Source organism: Lepus europaeus, chromosome 23 (assembly GCF_033115175.1).
Source record: "Lepus europaeus isolate LE1 chromosome 23, mLepTim1.pri, whole genome shotgun sequence".
Classification (NCBI taxonomy): Eukaryota; Metazoa; Chordata; class Mammalia; order Lagomorpha; family Leporidae; genus Lepus; species Lepus europaeus.
The window spans coordinates 20,447,981-20,469,965 of NC_084849.1; the positions used below are offsets into that span (position 1 = coordinate 20,447,981).

The following is a 21,985-nucleotide window of genomic DNA, read 5'->3' on the forward strand; positions in this document are numbered from 1 at the left end:
CTTCGGCCTGGACGTCTCCCTCCCCAGGTTCCGGGACCCTGGGGCCTGCCCGGCAGCTGTGCGCCACGGGCACCCATTTCGCAAGAAGCCCGGCGGCGGCTGGACGCGGGAGAGCGCCGGGGCCGCCCCGCACAGGCCTCCAGCTGCCCCTGCGCCCCCGCCCCCGCGTCCCCGGGGACGGGCCTGGCCGGCCTCGGGAGGTCAGAGGTCGCCCCGCCCCCAGCCCGGCCCCTGGAATGAGGACGGACCAGTTGTGCCGGGCAGCTGGACAAAGTCCACACCCCGGGGGCTTCGCTGGGCCCCCTCCCCGCCGCCCCCTTGCACTGCTGTCCCCGCGCCCGGCGGCCGGCAGCTGGAGGCCGCCTCCGCGCGCCCTGCCCAGGGTGGCCGGTGAGGGGCACCTTCGGCCGCGGGGAGGCTGGGAGGCCGGGAGGGCGCGAGCGACCCCCGGGCGGCCAGGACCGAGGACGCAGGACCGGCCCTGCGGGTTTGCCGGCAGGGGGGCTGTCCGCAGCGGGACCCTGCCCCTGCACGCCCGCCAGAGGTGAGCGCGGGCGCCAGGTGTGGCCGATGGCCCTGCTCACGCCTCCCGGAGGGACCGGCCCGGGCCGGCCCTGGCCGCGCTGACCTTGGGCCAGTCACGTCCCCTGGGTTGGGCTGGGGCACAGGGAGCAGCGGGCCACGGGGGGTCGGGGGGCGGGCAGCTGCGGCCGTGGACTTCGGGGCTGGGGGGGGCCTCGCGCCCGCCCCGCCCCCCACGCTGGGCGCGCACCCCCGGCCGCGGCCGCACAAGAAGCACAGGACACGCACAGTTCCAAGTCAGAAGTGTCTCGTTTAATATCTCATCAGCTTTACAGGGTTACAATTGTCTTAAATATTTCTGGAGCTTAAATACAATCTGAATAATGTTATAAAATGTAAACTTTCAGTGTTCTTTAAGTCTCAAAATCACACTTTTTTTTTTTTTTTGGTCTTTTTGTCTTTTTTGCCTTTAACACCTTAATGTTCTGCAGACTGAAATCCTTAGGGGTGGGGCGGGGCGGGGCGGGGCGGGGCCGGGCCCGGCCGGAGGTAGAGCAGGTTCACCTTTTTTTAAAGTTTTTTTTTTTCCTTTTACCTGAGTTCAGACGTGGTCCCCACGCCACCGGACAAAGACCCCGGAGGAACTGAAATTTTACGGGATCGAGAATGCAGGCTGAATTTGTGTGTGCCAAGAAAAAGAAAAAAAGCAAAAGAAAAAAGAAAACTCGGGGAAAAAAAAAAGAGCCAGGCGAGGAGCGCAGTGGGCCTGCATGGGCGGGGCTCTCCGCAGCGGAGCGCGCGCCGCCCGGCCCCTCAGCGGTTACAGAAGATTCTAGAAGCAGTCAGAGCAGGGGTTCCCACAAGCCCTCTTCGCCCTGAGTTTTGTGGGGAGCCCCATGGTTCTGCCCAGGGTCCTGGTGGCCAAGGCACTGCCCCTCCCCTAGCCGGGCTAACAGAGGGGCGCTGAGCCGCACCCCAGGAAGCTGCCACCCAGAGCCCCCAGCAGCAGGGCGTGGCCAGGACCTGGAGGTGGGGGCACTGGGTGGGGGCCCCTGAGGCAGAGCGGAGGACCCCCACCCTTGCACCTGCAGGGGCTCCGGCGGCCCGGCCCCTGGCCCAGCGGCTGCGGTCAGCCGGGCGCCCCGGGAGCCGTTACAGCAGGCCAGGTCCCCTGAGTAGAATCCAGCCCTGGACACCCCGGGCTGGACGGCGCGCACAGCACAGGCGCGCCAGTCCCCAACACGCACACAGGAACACACACACACACACCCAGTGACATGTGACACGCGCCACCCCCGCGCCCAACCTCCCAGGGAGGCGCGGAGCGCGGCGGGCGGGCGCAGTTTTTGGCATCAAAGTCAGACCTGAGGTAGAAATGTGCAGCGGACACAGCCCCCGCGGCCAGGTGGGGGGCCGCCGGCGAGGCGGGGTCTGGGGCGACCCCCGTTTCTAGGATGATTGTGCTGCGGCGGGTGGAGGGAGACCCCCGGGGCCCTGAGACGCTCCGGAGGCACGGGTTCCGGGGCCACGGCATGGGGCGCGGGGAGGAGGCGTGAGAAAGTCGGGGTGCGGGAGCTCGGGGCGCCGCGGCCCCGCCCCTCGCCCTGAGCTGGGCCCGGCCCCACGACGCCCCCTCCATTGTCCCTGAGTCGGCGCGGGGCGCACGGTGCGAGCTGCGGGTCTGTCCCTGGGCGCACACAAATATAGAGATATATAGATATATAGATACCCTCTTCCTAAGGCTTGACCCGAATAAAATATTTACAAAGCAGACCCCACAACCTCTTAAAACCCTAGAGTTTGAACGTTGCTATTTCTTTAAAAAAAAAAAATGAGAAGAAGAAAGTAGTTCCCAAGCAACAACTGGGCGCGTGTTCGCGGCTCGGGGCGTCCCGCACCGGCCGCGTGAGCGAGCGCGGGGAGACGCTGGTCACGCTGCGCGCTGGACGGACGAGGTGGCCGGGCCGCCGGTCCTCGCTCTGCTGGGCTCCGAAACCTGAGACATTCACGTGGGCCTGCTTTCCCGTTTTATTAAACTCTATTTGTATATATTCTCTCTCCTTTTTGGCGTCAGCTGTGGCTCCGTCCTGGCCCGAGGGGCAGAGCGAGGGCGGCGGGCGCAGGGCAACGCGGTTAAGGCAACGAATTACTTGAGGTAGAAGAGGTGGCGGGTGCGGGCAGCCCCCCAGGCCCCGCAGGCCCCGCAGGCCCGCCCGCAGCGCCGCTGGTCCCGCCGGCTGCGCCCCGGCCGCCGCCGCCGCCGCCTTTGCTGGGGGCCGAGGGCGCCACGGGGGCCGGCGGTTGCGCGAACAGCACTCCTGTGCGGGGACAGGAAGGCGCGGTCACGAGGGCGCAGAGCCCGCCCGGTCTCCCCAGGACCCGCCCTGAGACCCCAGCCCGGGTCTCCCCATCTACCCGGCTGTCTGCGCACACAACCCACACACGTGTGCATACGCAGTGCAGGGATTCAGACATGTGTACACACCCATCCAGACATGCACGTGTGCACACACGCACACACAGCTGCTCCACTCCTAGGAGCCCACCCAGCACCTGCAGGGCCGCCCTGACCGTCCAGGCGTCTGGGCACCCAGGCTGCTCTGTGCCAACAGCACCCCCTGGTGGCCAGCACCAGGGTCAGCCTCACCAGTCTTCAGGGGAACACTGGGCTGTGGCTGCCTCTGCAAGCGAGCCGGGCTCGGGACCCTGCTGAGCCCCCCAGGGTGGGCTGTGGCCACCTCGGGGGGTGAGCCCGGCTCAGGACCCCGCTAAGCCCCCAGGGTTGGTTGTGGCCGCCTCGTGGGGGCGAGCCCGGCTTGGGACTGCGCTGAGCCCCCAGGGTTGGCTTTGGCGGCCTGGGGGGGGGGGGGCTGCGAGCCCGGCTCAGGACCGCGCTGAGCCCCCAGGGTTGGCTTTGGCCGCCTGGGGGGGGGGCGAGCCCGGCTCGGGACCCTGCTGAGCCCCCAGGGTGGGCTGTGACGGCCTTGGGGGGGCAAGCCCGGCTCGGGACCGCGCTGAGCCCCCAGGGGCCACGGGTACCTGTGTACATGATGCCGTTGATCTCCACCGACATGCTGATGCTGTTGCTGCCGTTGGCGCCCGTCAGGTTCACGGCTGGGTCCTGGCGGCTCTCCGAGGCTGAGGGAAGACGCCCGCCACTTATAACTAGGAGCGCCCCGGCAGCCTCCCCTTTCACGCTGGTCTCCCCCAGGCACCAAGAGCTAAGCGGAATGCACTGTATCCATCCCCAGTGCATACAGCAGGTGCTCAGACCACATGTCACCAGTGCATACAGCAGGTGCCCGGACCACATGTTACCAGTGCATACAGCTGGTGCCCGGACCACATGTCACCAGTGCATACAGCAGGTGCTCAGGCTGCATCCAGTTCCCAGGGTGTGTGTGGGGGACGCCCGGCCTGGCCGGGCCCACCCTCCATGGCCCACCCTCCTGCCCCGCCCCACCGCGCCCCCGTGCCCCGCCCACCCCCTGCCCCGCCCCGCCCACCGTGCTCCGCCCACCCCGTGCCCCGCCCCCGCCGCTACCTTGGCTGCTGATGCGGATGCTCATGGGCAGCTGGGCGGTCATGGCCAGGAAGTTCTGCTGCAGGGCGCGCTGCATGAGCCGCTGCTGCTCGTCGGCCACCAGCGCCATCTTCTTCTCGGGGGGCTCCCCGCACTCCAGCTTCTCCCGCAGCTGCTCCAGCGCCGCCGCCTGGGCCGCCACGGCCGCCTGGGCCGCTGCCGCCTGCACCGCCGCTGCCTGGGCCGCCACCACCGGGTGGCCCGCCAGGGACACGGGCAGGCGGCCGGGCACCGAGATGGGGATGGCCGAGTCCTCCTCTGCACGGGAGAGCGGGGGGGGGGGGGCAGAGTGTCGGTGACCGCGGAGGCGGGGGGAGCCCGGGCAGCAGGCTGACCAGGGCTCGGTGGCGGGGTGGGAGGAGGGGCGGCCGGGGTGGGCACCCGGCGAGGGTCTCCCACAGGCTCCCGGGACGCGTGTCCAGGGAGATGACGCGTGGGTTTCCTTTACTAAGAATTATTCTTTTTTTTTTCCAGTTTAAGAGAACTCCCACACGCTGGTCACTCCCAAACGCCCGGCCAAGGCCAGGAGCTCTGAACTCCTCGCAGACTCCCGGACCCGGGCAGGGGCCCCGGTGCCTCCAGGGTCTGCTGTCGGGGGCCCGGGGGTCCGGGGTCTCAGCCACCAGGCCAAACGCCTCCCCGGCAAAGCTGTCTTCACCCACTTCTCCAGGCGCGGCCCCAGGGGCCCCGGAGCACCTGTCACAGCCACAGCCACAGCCAGAGCCAGAGCACCCCACGGCCCACCTGGGCACAGCCATTCACCTGGAGCGCCCATCACCCCACCCACAGACGACATGGGCACCACGGCAGCCCCACTCCTGACCGCGCCCCTGCCACGGCGCCTGTGTCCTCGGGGGTCCCACCCAGGGCTCCACGCTGACCCTGCACCTCTGCGCCCACGGGCTCCCCAGCCCGGGCCCGGGCCCCAGAACGTGTGACTTCTGAGCTGTGTTCCTGCCTCCTGGGAGCCCCTGCAGCGGGCCTCCAGCTCGGGGTGTTCAGCGGGAATGAGTGGCAGCAGGGGAACCAAGGCCACAGGGCGAGACCCCAGCCCCCAGGTCTGCCCGCTCCTCATCTCAGGGCCCTGGGCAGCAACCGGACCCTCAGCCCCGCCCAGGGAAGTCTCTGGAACCAAGAATCTGGCACCCCCGCACAGCCATCTGCCTGGGGCAGGGAGGCCCAGGCCATCCACTGGTGATGTCTGCGCAGACAGGACAGCTCCTGGGAGGGTCAGGGGCTCCGACCGAGCCACACGGCCTCTGCCTGGTGAGCAGGTTCTAAACCCCAACCCGAAAGAGCGCGGTGATCAGCTAGCGATGTCTACCAGGCACATGGAGCCAGAAAAAAGCAAACAGAACTGGATCAATGCTAAGACCGATTAGCAATGCCTGAATGGGCTGCTAATAATGCCTATCTCAGTAGACAGAAAAACAGCGATCAATTAGTAATGTCTGCACTAGCACAGGACTCGTGTCTTTTTCCTCCCTCTTCACTGCTTTTTTTTTTTTTTTTTTTTGACAGGCAGAGTAGACAGTGAGAGAGAGAGAGAAACGTCTTCCTTTGCCGTTGGTTCACCCTCCAATGGCCACCGTGGCCGGCGCGCTGTGGCCGGTGCACCACACTGATCCGAAGGCAGGAGCCAGGTGCTTCTCCTGGTCTTCCATGGGGTGCAGGACCCAAGCACTTGGGCCATCCTCCACTGCACTCCCAGGCAACAGCAGAGAGCTGGCCTGGAAAAGGGGCAACCGGGACAGAATCCGGCGCCCCTACCGGGACTAGAACACGGGGTGCCAGTGCCGCAGGCGGAGGATTAGGCTATTGAGCCGCGGTGCCGGTCTCTTCACTGTTTTTTTTTTTTTTTTGACAGGCAGAGTGGACAGTGAGAGGGAGAGAGACAGAGAGAAAGGTCTTCCTTTGCTGTTGGTTCACCCTCCAACGGCCGCCGCAGCTGGTGCGCTGTGGCCGGCGCACCGTGCTGATCTGAAAACAGGAGCCAGGTGCTTCTCCTGGTCTCCCATGGGGTGCAGGGCCCAAGTACTTGGGCCATCCTCCACTGCACTCCAGGGCCACAGGCTACAGCAGAGAGCTGGCCTGAAAGAGGGGCAACCGGGACAGAATCTGGCACCCCGATCGGGATTAGAACCTGGTGTGCCAGCGCCGCTAGGCGGAGGATTAGCCTGTTGAGCCACGGCGCCGGCCCTCTTCACTGCTTTGTAAAATGCACTTTCTGTATTGCGTCTGTAACTCTGCCTTAGGACAGAACTGGGGAAGACACTGGCTGACCCCTGCCTGCCTGCCGGTGCAGACACAGACAGGGACTCGGGGTTGACTGGTGATGTCTGCGGCAGTGCAGACACAGACAGGAACACGGGTTGACTGGTGATGTCTGCCTGCCGGTGCAGACACAGTCAGAGACAGGGGGTTGACTGAGATACAAGACGGGGACATGGGTTTGACTGGTGATGTCTGCCTGCCGGTACAGACACAGACAGGGACTCAGGGTTGACTGGTGATGTCTGCCTGGTCACAGCACGGGCTGACTGGCAGCTGTCTTGCAGGCCAACACGGGTGGTTACCACAGGTTACCACCCCCCCCCCACCTGCTGGGACCCAGGCCCAAGCTCCCTACCTTTCTTGATCTTGGGGGCCGGGGCGATGGGGCTGCCGTTGGTGCTGGTGGCCAGGCCCAGGGAGGACACGGGCAGCTTGGGCGAGTAGGCGAAGAGGGAGCCCCCGAAGCCCTGGCGCCGGCCCTCGCGCCGGTTGCTGTCGATGGCGGCCTGGAGCTCACTGGGGCTGCTCAGGCCCCGCTTCTCACACTCGTAGGGGTACAGGTACTTCATGTACCTGTGGGAGGCGAGGGGCGGATGGCACCGGACGCCCCGCCCCCCGCCCGCCCCGCAGCCCCCACCCACCACCCCCACGCACTGGGTCCGCAGGGTGAAGGCGGCGCTGGTGATGGACGTGGGCAGGTTCAGGCCCTTGGTGATCTCCCGCCACAGCTTCCGGTTGATGACCTCCACCAGGCCGCCCTTGTCCGTCACCAGCACGTACAGCATAAACAGGTCCAGCACCTGCTTGGCCATGATGGGGATCCGGTTCACGGGCGTCCCTGCAGGCGAGGGGCCAGGCTGAGGCCGGGGTGTGGGGCAGCGTGCCCGGCTCTCCCCCGAGATCCATGGCCCAGGCGGGCTCCCAGGGTGCATCTCTGCCTGGGCGGGGGTCTCTCCAGGAGGGGCACGGGGACAAGTGCCAGAACTTCCCTCCCAGCTCTGGGGGCCTCTGGTCTCCCGGGAGAGGGCAGGGGTCCACCCCGCAGGTGCCCGCCTGGGCCTCTGCCCGGCCTCCCAGTCGCTGGCTCTCAGCTCAGCGGCACTGGGGACGGGAGAAGCCACTGGCTCAGGTACTGTGGGCCCAGTACTCCGCCCAGGATACAGCAGGCGCTCAAACACGGTGAAGATGGACCGGCCTTGTCCCAGCCACAGCCGCTGACGGCTCGCCCCGTGGGGGGACGCTGACTGCTCAGACAAGGAAACGGGCTCCCTGTGTCCCAAGGCCCTCCCCTTTCAGGACCCCAGCCCCAGCCCCTGGCCGCAAGGCCCAGGGCAGCACCCCCATGAGTGGGGGAGACCCCAGGGACATGGGGACCTCGGACCCCCAAACTCCCAATTCCGTTTCCCAGCCCAGGAGGGAGAGGCAGCCCCGCGTCCAGGCTGTGGCAGTGTCCAGGCCGCCCCTCCCGGCTCAGGACACGGGGAGCCCCAGGGCCTTCTGGGAGGTCGGGTGGTGGCGGGGGAGGGGGAGGATGTTTATAGAAACCAGGGCCTGGTGGGGGCCCAGGCAGGAGTGACAGGGAGGGGTGACCTGTTGTCAAGGAAACAGCAGGGCCGCTGAGGAGGGAGGGGCCGGGCAGGACCCCTCCCCTCATTCCCAGAGCAAAGCCTGGAGAAACCCGACCTCTTCCCCATCTTGGGGGGAGGGATTCTCGGCCCCCCAGGCGCCGCTCCCAGGAGTCCGGTCTGTAGGCCCTCCACGGGGCCCCCAGCCTCACCTCAGCAGCACCCAGGCACCACGCCAGGCTCGGGGCCCAGGACAAGGGCTCGCGCTGGGTCTGGGTGCTCGGAGGCCCCAGCGGGGGCCGGGGGGCTCTGGCCAGTGTGGACGTGATGATAACAACAGCGTGGCCATCTCTCTGGCCACACCAGGGGCAGCGGGGCTGGCTCGGGCGATAGCGCCGGCCCACACTCCTCGCCGCGGCACGGGAGGGGTTAACCTGGAGGCCGCTGGGCAGAGGGGTCCGGAGGAGGCAGCCCCCCTTCCCCTCCTTCCCTTCCTGTGTTTACAGAAGCCAGGGAGGGGCGGGCAGAGGCCTGGACAAAGCCGGCTGGGCTGGGCTGGGCACGGGCGGGCGGGAGCAGGGCGCAGCCGCCAGGGTCTCCCCTCCCGCGGAGGGGTCTGGGGTGGGAGGACCCGGCCCTGCCCTGGGCTGCCAACCAGAGGGGGCGTGGCGCGTCCCCGCCTCCACGGCTGGGCTAGGCTGGGGCCAGGCCCCTCGCCCCCTCTGAGCCTGAGGCCCTGGTCTGCCTGGGCCTGGGACACCCTAGCTGGACACCTGCCCAGGGATGGTCCCAAGTCCACCTCGCGACAGCCCAGGCCAGCACATAGCAGGCGCGCAGTAAGTGCATGGTAAACCGGCAGCCTGCACTCGGCACTGCAGGGGGTCCGTCCTGGCCCCTCACTTGCCCCCCCCCACAGGGGTCTAATCCTGCGCCCCCAACGCAGAGGCTGCCCAGGCCACCTGTCAGCCCCACTCTGGGGGTCCTGGAGCAAGAGCCTCTCCCCTCCACTGCACCCTGGGTCTCAGGGTAGGGGGCCCACCTGAGACCCACAGCCATCCGTGCCCCCCAGACGTCTCTGTCCCCTGACTCCTCCACCAGACATCTCTGCCCCGTGTCCCCAAGACGTCTGCCCCGTGCCTCCTCCTTCAGATATCTGGCCTGTGCCCCCCCACATCTGCCCCATGCCGCCTCCACTGGCCCATGCCCCTCCCCATGTCTGCCCCGTGTCCTCGGCGGCGGCGGGGGGGGGGGGGCGCTCACCTCGCTTCTGCATGAAGCTGAACAGGTCGTCCAGGAACTCCTTCCGCTTGGGGTCTCCATCCAGCTCGTACAGCTGTAGGCACACAGGCGGTGCGTCAGCCAGGGCCAGGGGTCCTGGCCCCCAGGACCCTGCAGGCCCACGAACTGGCCCTGGGGGTCGGTGAGGCAAAACACCCAAACGAGCTGGAACCTGTCAGTCTGGGGGCAGAAGCCAGGGGTCAGGTGTGGGCAGGGCCGGCTGCCCCTCATCTCGCCGGAGCCCTGCTGGCTCACGTGCGGTCAGGACCTCACTTTGGGGACACGCCTGGACCCCAACAACAGCTACCCAGGCTCCTCAGCAAATGACCGGGATGGCCACCATGGACGCCCCAGGCTCTCCCAGGGGGCCCCGAGCTGACCAGGAGCCCCAAGCTCCTGTGCACACAGCTGGCCGGTGGGTCACGGGGGGCCTCGAAACCTCCGGTTCGGCCTCGGCTGGGTGAGTCATCAGGCCGAGGTCCGCTCCTGCCGGGGACCCGGCTGCCCGGCGGCCATCAGGGCCTCAGTGTCTGTCCCCTGCTATGTGACGGGGACAGGTCGAGGCCCCGCTGCCTGCCCTGGGTGGCCCGGCAGACTGGCCAGCCCGCATTCCTCGGCTGATTTATGCCGGTCAGGGAGGCCCACTCCCCTTCAGCTGCCCAAGGGCCGGGAGGCCAGCAGGTACACAGCTGGCCGGTGGCCGGCAGGTCCCACGGGCTGCGGGCACGCGTGCGCACACCGAGAGCCACGCGCTGAGCTCCTGCTGCCCCTGTCCAGTCCTGAGCCAGGACCCTCGGGCGTTTGCTTCCTGTCCAGGGCGCGCACACAGCCAACGGCTTCACAAGTCAGCCGTGACTCAGCTACAACGTTGGGGGCGGGGGGCCGGCCCGGGGCTGTCCTAGGTCACTGCCACCCCGGCCCACGGCCAGAGCGGGGTCTGGGCCCAGACACAGGGAGTGGCCCCTTACCGAGGCACAGGCTGAGGGGGGCATACAACCTTCCCGAGCAGGGGGAGCCTCTGAGATAAAGGGGCCCCTGTGGTGCGGCGGGTAGCGCCGGTTCGGTCCCCCGGCTGCTCTACTCCCAACCCAGCTCCCTGCTGAGGTGCCTGGGAAGGCAGCAGGCGATCCCCCAAGTGCCAGGGCCCTGCACCCACATGGGAGAGACCTGGGTGAGCTCCAGGCTCCCGGCTCCGGCTGTTGTGACCGCCTGGGGAGGGACCCAGCGGATGGAAGATTCTCTGTGACTCTGCCTTTCAAACAAACCCATCTTCAACCTCCAGTAGCAGCAGCAGGACCACAGACAGCTGGGAATCCTGGCTCCCGCTTCCAGGGCCGGGCTGGCAGAGGCAAAAGGGGGGTGTGCCTCGCCCCTGGCCAAATGGCGGGTCAGCAGGCGGGGGGCAGCGCTCACTCAGACCCCGTGCACAGGGCATTGATCCCAGGCCATAAAAGGGCACTGCGGCCCCCCAGCAGCGGGGAGGCCTCTTTAATGACATGGCTGCGGGCAGTAAAGGCCCCAAGGCCCCAGCGGCTCCCGGTTCCGCTGCCCTGCAGGGTGCATCCCGCCCCAGCCAGCTGGCGGGGGCCACGGGGATAGGGGGATGGGGTGGTGTCTAGACGCCCCACGGCAGTGTTCAGGCCCCCCTTGTGGGCCACTATGCTGGACAGGCTCTGAGGTTGCACCGGGAGGCCACAGAACACCCCCCACCCCACCCAGGCCTCCCCGCTGGTGTTTCAGCGGCAGCCCCTGCCCCCGCCAGAGGCGACCAGACAGCCCCCAGAGGGCCAGACCCCAGGCAGGGCTGGGGCGGGGGCAGGGGCAGGACCTCCGACCCCCCCCCCCGCCACCCCAGCACCCACACTCTGGTCCCAGGCTTGACAGGACCCCTCCCCAGGCCCCTCCCTCATGGCTCTGCTTTACCCCCGGGGTCCGGAACGGGGCCAAGCACACAGCAGTCAGGAAATGCTGGGGCCCCGTGGGCTCCCACCCAGGGCAAAACCTCAGGCGAGGCTGGGTGGGGGCTGGCGGCACACGGCAGGGCTTCCTACGCGGACCCAGGCACGCACACACACACCTGGCTCCCGCAGGCCTCTGCGCCCCAAGGGCCCCGCCCATTTCACAGGAGGGGAGACTGAGGCCCAGGAAGGGGAGCTGAGCTGACCCTGCCACGACGGACGGGACGGGCAGGTGGACACCCTGCTCCCACCCCGGGGCCTCTGCACTGCAAGGCCACTCTCAGCAGCCCGCAAGGCCATCTCCTCCCACCTTCCCAGAGAGGCCCCTTCTCCCCCTCCTCACCACCCCCCCCCCCCCGCCCATCCCCTCCCCTGCTGGGGGAGGAGTGAGGCGCCCAGGGCTCAGGTGTGGCTGTGGGGCAGGGACAGGGAGGGAGGGAGAGGAAACACCAGAAATCCCCCATCCCCCCCAGCCAACAGCAAACAGGAAATTCTTGTTTGTGGGGGCGGGGTTATAGCCTTGACCAGCGAGTCCCAGGACCCTGGGTGTGTGTGTGGGTGGTGGGTGGGGGTGTTCCTCAGCCACCTGCAGGGCCGGAAGACCCCTCAGGAGCCAAGGGGCTCAGCCCTGGCTCGGGACCCCTCCCCAGCCCGCTCCAGCTCTGGGAGGCAGGTGCAGACTCGGCTGGGGACAGTCGGCCAGGTCATGGGGAGGGAGCCCGCAGTGCCCAGCCCACAGCAGCCCCCTCCCCAGGCCCCGCTGACACCCGGGGCGGCTGCACCTGCCCCCAGCCGGGCCCCACCTGGGCAGTCACACCAGTTCCCAGCGCACGCCCGCCCCGGGGGCCCAGGGGCGGCACCCGGGCAAGGCCGAGGGGCCCCTGCAGTAAAGAAACCGCCCCAGGAGGACCTCGGCCCCCACCCACCCCGCACTCCAAAGTCCAGCCGCCGGTCTCCACCTGGAACAGTTGCCCAGCTGGGGCCGGGGGCAGCCCTGACCTCCAGACCCCAGGAGGCAGCCCTGGAGACCAGGGAGAAGAAGGCAGGCAGGGACCTGCCCCAGCCCAGAGGAACCGTCGCTGGCCAGGGCTCTGGGCACTGGGGACCCAGGCCCTGCTGGGGAATGAGCGAGTGAGGGGCTGGGTGGGCCTGGGGTCTCTCTCCTCAGTCTCCTGTAGCTTGTAAAAACAGGCGGCGATGTGAAATTCAGATAACGGGGAATTAACCTAGGTGAACAGCCGGGGGCTGCGTTCGCAATGTTGTGCAACCATTTACCACCATCCACTCCTGGAGCATTCCGCCAGCCCCGGCCCCCGGTGAATCCACTTCCTGTCTGGAACGGCCTGGATCGGCCTGGCCCGGCCTGGATGCTTCCTGTGTGCCGGCATCGCCGCCGCGGCCCCTGGCTGCGTGGTGTTCCCCGGATGCCGGCCGGCCGCCATGACCACCCTGCTGTGGGTGTGAGGGCACGAGTGCGCCCCACCCTGCGTCCCAGCGTCCTCACCCCCTCTGAGATGCGGGTGAACTGTCGGCTGGTGGCCCCTCCCCCAGCCCCAGTGAGCCTGCCCCAGGGCCTTTGCACCTCATGGCCCCTGACCCTGGAGTCCTGCTCCGAGCCGGGCAGGACCTGCATCCGGGAGCGCCTCCCCTGTCTGCCCCCACCATGAGACCCCCATGCAGGCAGCCTCAGGGTGTCCGGGTGCCAGGTCCCCCTCCCCAGATAAAGCCCTTGCTATCAGGCACCCGGAGGCCCAGGGCCGCCCGCCTGCTATGACTCAGCACTGAGGCCGTTGGGGGGGGGGGGCAGGTAGACAGGGTCCCTGGGGAGCCCCTCCCTTCACAGAAACACCCACGCTGGGCCCACACCCCTGGGGAAACTGACAGAGGTCCGTGCATGGCTGGTGACCAGGCTGCCGGACACTGGCCGGGGTGGGCTCTGCCACCCCGAGGCACATGGCCCGGCAGGAACACGCAGAGGGCACGGAGGCAGGGCGGGGCCCCCAGGTGGAAGGTTCCAGAATCAGGGGCCTCAGTTTACCCAGCAGGGAGGGAGGGCCTGTGGCTTCCCCATTTCGGGAACTCCCAGGACTGGGAGGAGGAGGAGGGGGCGGTGGCGGCTGCGGGGGGCAGGGTCAGCCCGCGGGGCTCTCGCTCGGTCACTCAGCCTGCGGCCCCGAGCGAGCAGTTCCAGTCCAGGCCCGTGCTGGATGCTGGCCAGGGCACGAGGCAGACGGTGGCGGCGCTGGGGTCTGTCCCTGAGGAGGCCCCGAGGGATGTACAAGGCCACGGGCGCCCGCGGGCCCTCCCCCGCCCTCCCGGGCGCTGCCCGGCCACGAGCCCCCCCCCCCCCAGGTGCACCTGACCAGCCGGGGGCTCCCCGAGCCGCGCGGCTCTTTCGTTTCCCGTCAGCTCCGCAGGCGGCGGGGCCTCCTCGGACACAGATGCGGCGCCGGCCTCGCGGGAAATTGGGGAAGTGATTCTGGGCAGGGCAGAGACATCTGTCCCCTCGGCCACCCCCACGCCCACCGGGCCCCGGGTCCCCTCTCCGAAAACACACAGCGCCCCACCCACGAGAGCGAAATTAGTACGAAGACGCTCCAAAAACGGCCACAGGCGTGACCCGGCGCCAGCCCCTACTCTGGATTTCCGGACCCCAAGACCCAGCGGCCGCGGCCTCTCCTGGCCTCCCCTCTCCCCCGCCCTGGTCGGCCACAGTCCCCTCCGCTGGGTGCGCGGAGACACTGCTGTCGGCTGCCAACCCCTTCCACGGGTGGCGACACAGAGGCCCAGGGATGACCGGCGAGCCTGGGGCTGCAGCCCACGCCGGAGCCCCCTGCCCGGGGTCTGGCCCCGAGCAGCCGAGCACAGACAGAGGCACTGGGAGGACCCAGGCCGGGCCCCGGGACCCCTCCGCATGCAGCGTGGGCCGCCCAGGAGGGTCGCCAGGACACAGCAGCAGGAGTCGCTGGGACCCCGGAGAGCCCCCCCCCCCCCCGCCGCCGCCGCCACTCCTGCCAGGCCACTGGCCTCAGCCTCCATCTGGGTTCTGCGGGCCCAGGGCCTGGGGTTCCCTCTGGCCGGGAGTCCGCCCCGCCTGCAGGCGCTGGGAGAGACCCACGGGGGCAGGCTCCCAGCCCAGATCCTCGCACTCACTCCTAGCCGAGCGCTGGCTGCCAGGGGCAGGCAGGCCGAGAGGCCGGACACTCCCACCCTGGCCACGTCCGCGGACAGCCACGCAGCCCATCCCAGCCTGGCCTGAGACGGCCACCGGGAAGGCCCCTGCAGGGCCAGGCTGGGGATAGAGCCACGGCACGGGTCGCTCTGGCCACCGGCCTACGGGCAGCAAGCATTCCTCCCGGGGCGCACAGCTGGCGCCATCACATGCCCCATCCGTCCACTCCCTGGATGGCCACCGTGAGGGCGGGCAGGGCCTCCCCACCTAGCCGCTGCTCGGGACACCACGTCAGGTGCCCGGAGCCTGGCTCCCTCCGAGTGCACACCCTGGAGGCAGCAGGTGATGGCTGGCTTGAGTTTGTGGGCCCCCACCACCCACGGGGGACACCCAGACGGGGCTCCCAGCCCTGGCTGTTCAAGGCGTTCGGGGGGCAAACGTGGGGACCGAAGGTCTGTCCCTGTCTTGCTCTATCGCTGTGCACAAAGATGAAAACTCTAGCCTGTCAGAACGTGGCCCCTGCCTCGGGGGGAAGCCGAGGCCGAGGCAGGAAGTGAGGGCGGCTGGCGGGGGTGCACCGGCCGCCGGGCACCGGCCGCAGGGGCAGCCCCGGGCCCCGCCTCCCTTCCAAGAACAGGTGCCAGGCGCTCCCTGCCTGCCCGCCAGCCGGCCGGGGAGGGACAGGCCCAACGCCAGGCAGGACGCTGGCTAGAGCAGGGCGCCCCAGGTCCTGGGCACAGCAGTTAGGATGGACTCACGGCCGCGCCTCCCCCGGTGAAACCCCGCGAGGCCTGCGCCGGTCACCCTGGCCCAGCCCTCCGCACGGCCCCTGGTCTCCTGGCCCCCCAGGGATGCCTGGCATGGGAGGACGGGCAGGGCTGAGGGAAAGGGCACTGGGGCAGAGACTCGGGGCTCCTGGGAGGGCAGAGGCCGGCGCTGCCACACGGGGCCACAGCACGCGGCGCTCGCACACAGGCACACGTGTGTCCAATACACAGACATGGCACCCGGGAAGAACCAGGGCCAGGTGGCACACAGGGACTCAGGCCGCTGCCCTCACCCCGTCCCATGGTCCTGCCGGTCCCCAGCGGCCACCGCACACCACACCGTGCGGCCTCGCCACGTGCCAGAGTACACAAGGACCCCAGGACCCCTCTGTAGTCGGGGACAAAGGTCCTGGGGCTGCAGGCAGGACTGGCCACAGTGGCCACTGCCCGGCGCCCCTGGGCTGGGAGTCTGCAGTGAGCCGGTTAGGGCCCAGCCTGACCACTGACCCCACGAGGCCCATCCTGAGGCTCGGCCACGCGTCCAGCTGGGGACCGGATTCCCCGGGGTGACCCTGCCTGTGTCCCCTGTGCCCTGGAGGTGGGAGGGCCGCAGCCCAAGACCCCGGCCAGCCCTGACCGCGGGGGCGAGGCCGCGTCCCGGGGCCTTCAATGGGCAGATCAGTGACCATTTAACCTCGTGACCCCCAATTGTCCTCCAGCCGTGTGCAACCAGGCGAGGGAGAAGGGGCGGGCTGCCCCACCCCCGCACGCCACCCACCGGGCCGGGACCCCGATGGCTCCTTGACGCGGCCTGGACTCCCCTGGGCGGGCGACAGCGTCTCAGCCAACACAGGGAGGCGTCTGGCGGGCGCCCTAAGTCCAGCGTCCACTTCCGGGTGGTCCGGGGGTGGCCAGCCGGGGAGTCTTGGGGCTGAAGGCTCTCAGCTCCGCTTTGGGCATCCAGTCGGGCCGGCTACAGAGCCCAGGCCGGCAGGGGGACCTGCGCCCGGGCAGCCGACCAGGACCACTGACCCGGACGGCAGGAGGCTAATGGTTAACACGCTCTGGGGGGGCCGGCCGGGGGCTGGTGGTCAGTCAGGGGCACGGGGGCTCCAGCTGCCCCACGCGCGACCTGGGCACACGTGTGCACACACAGCGAGCCAGATGGCAGACACCCTGGGCTCCAGCCACCCTCACGCGTGTCCACACCGCAGGACGCCCAGCCCTCGCCGGGGCGCCTGAGCCCGGCCCGCATCCACGGGAGGACCCCCCCCCCGCCCCGCACGCCGCCCCGGGCAGCAGACGACGCGCTCTGCCCGCGTGTGTTATTAGAAAGCGTGGGGCGGGGCCGGCGCTTGGCAGTGGCCACGGCGGCGGTGACCCCCGCGGGCGACCCGGGGGCCAGATAAGGTGCTTCCGGCTGAGTCAGCGCGGCTCCCAGGGCTGGCACGGGCCGGGGCACCGTGCCAGGGGCTGGCGGGCAGGCACCCTCGCCGCGCCCGCCATGGCCCAGCTGGCTCCTCGCCAGCAGCCACAGCGGCTTTGATGAGGCAGTGGCTGGGGGGGCGGGGCCCCAGGAAGACACAGACACAGGAGCTGGGCAAACACGCATCCCAGCCACCGGGCCCTGACCCCCAGGCCATGCCCTCTGCCCAGCACCTCCACCCCACCCAGCGCCTGGACCGCTGACTCCCCCACTCTGGGCTGGACACAGGCTCCGAGAAGGTCCTCCCAGCCCCTCTCCCCCACCTGGCTCCAAGAGTTGCTTTTCCCCAACGTCTGCCCCCACCCCACTTCACCTTCTGGCCACGCTCTACCAAGGAGCAGGCCCTGCCTGTTGCACGAGCTCTTACATATCCTGCAAAACCCCAGCTGCAACGCCCCTTCCTCTGGTCCAACCCCGACCCCTCAGAGCTGGGAGCCCCATGTCCAGCTTTGGTTCCCACCACCAGCTGGGGGTCTCCTGCACAGAGCGAGAGGATGTCGGCCCTGCTCCCCAGCCCTGGCACTTCCAGCCCCGCCCCCACCCCCACCGTGCCCCTCCCCATCCCAGCCCTAGGGCAGGGAAGGGGCAGCAGGAAGCAGAGCAGTCAGGCAAGGCCTGACCCTGCGGCTAAGGGGACGGCCCAGGTGCTGGGCCCCTGCACCGCCTCCTGGCTCCAGCCCAGCCCCACCGCTCCAGCCATCTGGGGACTGGCCCAGCGGATGGAAGGCCTCTCTCCAACTCTGCCTTTCAAAAGAAAAAACCCATCAGCACGTATTTCCCATCATCAAAAAAGGTCTTTAAGCTGGAAAAACGAGAAAGACGGAGCCAGACCCCAACCTGCGGCTGAGCAGACGGGGCGCCGGGGCCGGGGAGAGGCGGAGGCCGAGCTGGGCTCCCGCGCACTGGCGCTCTCACCGCCGCCTTCCTTGGGGCACCGGCGGGAAGCAGGGCGGGCCAGGACTCGAACCCGGGCCCAATACGGACACCAGTGTCCTCAGCCACACCGTAACCCACCGTGCACACCGCCAGTCCCGACCCCCCATAGGTAACGGAGGCAAGCCACGCCCACGAGGACGGAGCCGCAGGCCAGCTCTCCCGGCCCAGCGTGGGGCCACCAAGGGCCCCTCAGCCCCACTCCCTGGCGTCCCCCACAGACACACGGAACAAGAGGCGCCAGCAGCCTGGGTGTGCGCCCATACGGGAGCAGGGCGAGGCTCCGACACGCCACGCGTGCCCAGGGAGACAGACACGGGCCACACACGTGGTCCATGCACACAGGGAGCAGCCAGGAGCAGGGACGAGGCCCTGACATGCCACGCGTGCCCAGGGAGACAGACACGGGCCACACGCGTGGTCCACGCACACAGGGAGCAGCCAGGAGCAGGGGCGAAGCCCTGACACGCCACACGTGCCCAGGGAGACGGACAGGGGCCACACACGTGGTCCAGGCACATGGGGAGCAGCCAGGAGCAGGGGTGAGACCCTGGCACGCCACGCACGCCCAGGGAGACGCAGACACAGAGCCCACGCGATGTCCACGGGGACAGGAAGTGATTCACGGTCCCCAGGGGCAGGAGGGAGGCTGGCTAGCAGGGGCTGGGGTTCCTCGCAGTGAGAGCCCCGAAGCCGCCCCGCAAAGACCCCAGCCCGCGGGCGCTCCAAGGCCAGGACGCAGCCCCGGGCCCCGGCCAAGGCGGCCCGGCAGCTCCCAGCTGTCGAGGACCTGCGGGCGGAAGCGAGCCCTGGCCCTGCCAAGAGCCGGGAGGAAGCCGCGGGGGCCGGTGCCAAGCGGCGGCTGCCGGCCAGGCTGCCACGTGCCAGGAAGACAGCGGGGCGGGCGCCAGAGTCAACACGGGCTCCAGCCAGCGCCCGCAGGTGCCCGGGCCGTCACCGACCGGCCAGGATCCCCGCTGGCCCCCGGCCCTGGCACACGGCCCGGCATAGCTGCTCCATAGCGGCCTCCCCCGCGGCCCCGGCCGGGCTGTGAGCCCCGGGGGCCCCTGCCCACCTCTGCCTCCTGCTGCACAAAGACCCCCAGCTGACACGGAGCCTGCTCCGCATGGGCAGAGTGCACAGGGACCCCGCACGTGGGGGGGCACCAGCTCCACCCCCTGCCCTGGGCCCGGAGAGCGCCCCCGAACTGGCCACTCCCCGAGCAGCCGCCCGCCCCGCCTGGCACCTCCAACGCACCCGCCGCTCCGAGCGCTCATGCTGCCAGCCGCCTGGGGCCACCGCGACCGCCACGGGACCCAGACACGGCCTGGACTTGGCCACCATCTGCTACCCATCTGCCCAACTTCAAAGGACACGCCGGCTGCTGCCCCGCCCGGAGCCCAAGAAGTGGCCCGGGGGCCCCCCCGAGCCCGCCCCGTGCAGCCGTCCCCGCATCCAGGCTCGGGCGGCTGGGGCGCGGGTCCTCTGCCCCACGGCTCCCACGGGACTGCTCTGGGGCCCTGGACCCCGACCCAACCCTAACCCCGACTAGACTGCGACCCCGCGGACTTGCAGCCCGCGAGAGCCGCGCGCCCCTCCGCCCGCCAACGACCTACACGGACCCCACGCGCCGTGTTACCTGACGCGACCTGACGCGCCACACCACTTCCATGGCAGAGCCGGCCCTGCCCGGCACCATCCTCAGCCGCACGCCGAGCCCTGACCCGACGGGATGCACCGCTCCCATGGCGGAGCCGGCCCTGTCCCCGCCATCCTCGACCCCACGCACGCCCACCCCTGGCCCGGCCCGGCCGCCCACCTGCTTGAACTGCTCCTCGTACGTCCAGTCCCCGTGGTCTGGTGGCTGCAGCGGCGGCGCCGAGTGGGCAGCGCCTGCAGGGTGCGCCGGGCCGGGCCCCGGCCGCTCCTGCCCGCCCAGCGCCCTGGGGAGGCCGTCAGCGCGCAGGGCCGGGGCCGCCGGGGCCTTGCGGGGGAACAGGGCCGCGGTGCCCAGCCCAGTGGCGCCCGGGGGCCCCAGGCCCTCGTCCTCCTCGTCCTCGTCCTCCTCCTCGTCGTCGTCGTCGTCGTAGTCGTCCTCGTCCTCGTCCCCCAGCTCCTCGTCCAGCTCCTCGTCGGCCCACTTGGGCTTCCTGGGCGGGCACGGTGCAGCTCAGCGGGCGGGCCACAGCTGCTGCCCACCCCAGCCTGCCGCGGCGCCCACCGCCCTCCCCACAGTCCACACTCGCAGTGCCCACCCCCTCCCCACAGTCCACACTGGCAGTGTCCACCGCCCTCCCCACAGTCCACACTCGCAGTGCCCACCCCCTCCCCACAGCATCCACACTGGCAGTGTCCACCGCCCTCCCCACAGTCCACACTCGCAGTGTCCACCTCCTCCCCACAGAGTCCAAACTCGCAGTGTCCACCCCCTCCCCACAGTCCACACTCGCAGTGCCCACCCCCTCCCCACAGCATCCACACTGGAAGTGTCCACCGCCCTCCCCACAGTCCACACTCGCAGCGTCCACCTCCTCCCCACAGAGTCCAAACTCGCAGTGTCCACCGCCCTCCCCACAGTCCACACTCGCAGTGCCCACCCCCTCCCCACAGCATCCACACTGGCAGTGTCCACCGCCCTCCCCACAGTCCACACTGGCAGTGTCTACCGCCCTCCCCACAGTCCCACACTCGCAGTGTCCACCCCCTCCCCACAGCGTCCACACTCGCAGTGTCCACCGCCCTCCCCACAGTCCACACTCGCAGTATCTACACTCACAGCGTCCACCTCCTCCCCACAGAGTCCACACTCGCAGTGCCCACCCCCTCCCCACAGCGTCCACACTCGCAGTGTCCACCCCCCTCCCCACAGTCCACACTCACAGTGTCCACCCCCTCCCCACAGCATCCACACTGGCAGTGTCCACCGCCCTCCCCCACAGTCCACACTGGCAGTGTCCACCCCTCCCCACAGTGTCCACACTCGCAGTGTCCACCCCCTCCCCACAGTCCACACTCACAGTGTCCACCCCCTCCCCACAGCATCCACACTCGCAGTATCTACACTCACAGTGTCCACCCGCCCTCCCCACAGTGTCCACACTCGCAGTGTCCACCCCCTCCCCACAGCGTCCGCACTCGCAGTGCCCACCCCCTCCCCACAGCGTCCACACTCGCAGTGTCTACCGCCCTCCCCACAGTCCACACTCGCAGTGTCCAGCCCCTCCCCACAGCATCCACACTTGCAGTGTCCATCCCCCCTCCCCACAGTGTCCACACTCACAGTGTCTACACTCACAGCGTCCACCCCCTCCCCACAGCGTCCACACTCACAGCGTCCACCCCCTCCCGTCCACCCCCTCCCTCCCCACCCAGCGTCTATACTCGCAGTGTCCACCCCCTCCCCACAGCGTCCACACTCGCAGTGTCCACCCCCTCCGCACAGCGTCCACACTCGCAGCGTCCACCCCCTCCCTCCCCACCCAGCGTCTATACTCGCAGTGTCCACCCCCTCCCCACAGCGTCCACACTCGCAGTGTCCACCCCCTCCTCACAGCGTCCACCCCCTCCCCACAGCGTCCACACTCACAGCGTCCACTCACAGCATCCATCCTCTCCCTACAGCGTCTATACTCGCAGTGTCCACCCCCTCCCCACAGCATCCACACTCGCAGCGTCCACCCCCTCCCCACAGCATCCACATTCACAGCGTCCACCTCCTCCCCACAGCGTCCACACTCGCAGCGTCCATCCCCTCCCACAGCGTCCACACTCGCAGTGTCCACCCCCTCCCACAGCGTCCACACTCGTGTCCGCCCCCACCCACTCACTCCCAGTTCACATGGGGGCCGGGGGGACACTCACAGGTTGTCGTCGGAGCCCACGGCCCCCGGGAGCCCTTCCCCGCCTCGGCCGGGCGGGGCGGGTGAGCCCGCTGCCCCCTCCTGGGCCCGGTCCTCGTCCTCAGAGCCCGGGGGGTCCTCGGAGCCTCCCGGGCTGGGCGGGTGCCCCAGGCCGGCGGCGGCAGCCCGCATGGCGGCCAGCGCGGCCATTTGTGCCCGCTGCATCCGGGCGTGCTCCGGCTCTCTGTCCTCGTCCGGGGCGGCCCGGGCCCGGGCTGGGGGTGCGGCGGGGGGCTCGGGGGGCTCCTGCTGCCGGGCCTCCAGCTCCTGCCGTGCCCGCTGCTGTTGCTGGCGCTGCAGGAGCGTCTCCATCACGGCCTGCAGCTTCATGGCCCTGCGGGCGGGGCCGCCCCGGGCACCGGGGGTGGGCGGTGGGGGCGGCCCCTGCGGGGAGGGCGCCCGGCCGCACTGCAGCGTGGGGGCCTCGGGGGAGCCGGGGCAGTGCAGGGTGGCGGGGGGCGGGGGCGGGGGCCGCCGGGCTCAGGCCGAAGGCTCGTGGGGCATGCCAGGGGCAGCCTGCGGGGGGCGCTGGGGGGCCGCAGCTGGCA

The 21,985-nt window shown here is 69.5% G+C and overlaps 1 protein-coding gene across 1 annotated transcript; it reads right to left on the minus strand.

The window, feature by feature from the left end:
- Positions 1-820: 820 nt before the first annotated feature.
- Positions 821-21,777, minus strand: ARID3A (AT-rich interaction domain 3A). Its single transcript, XM_062182411.1, has 8 exons — positions 21,400-21,777; positions 19,358-19,688; positions 9,205-9,277; positions 7,034-7,217; positions 6,735-6,952; positions 4,067-4,363; positions 3,562-3,660; positions 821-2,840 (listed from the first exon to the last, which is right to left on the minus strand). The coding sequence occupies exons 1-8, from the start codon at positions 21,765-21,767 to the stop codon at positions 2,656-2,658; spliced, it is 1,755 nt and encodes a 584-aa protein (XP_062038395.1). The 5' UTR covers positions 21,768-21,777; the 3' UTR covers positions 821-2,655.
- Positions 21,778-21,985: the final 208 nt, after the last annotated feature.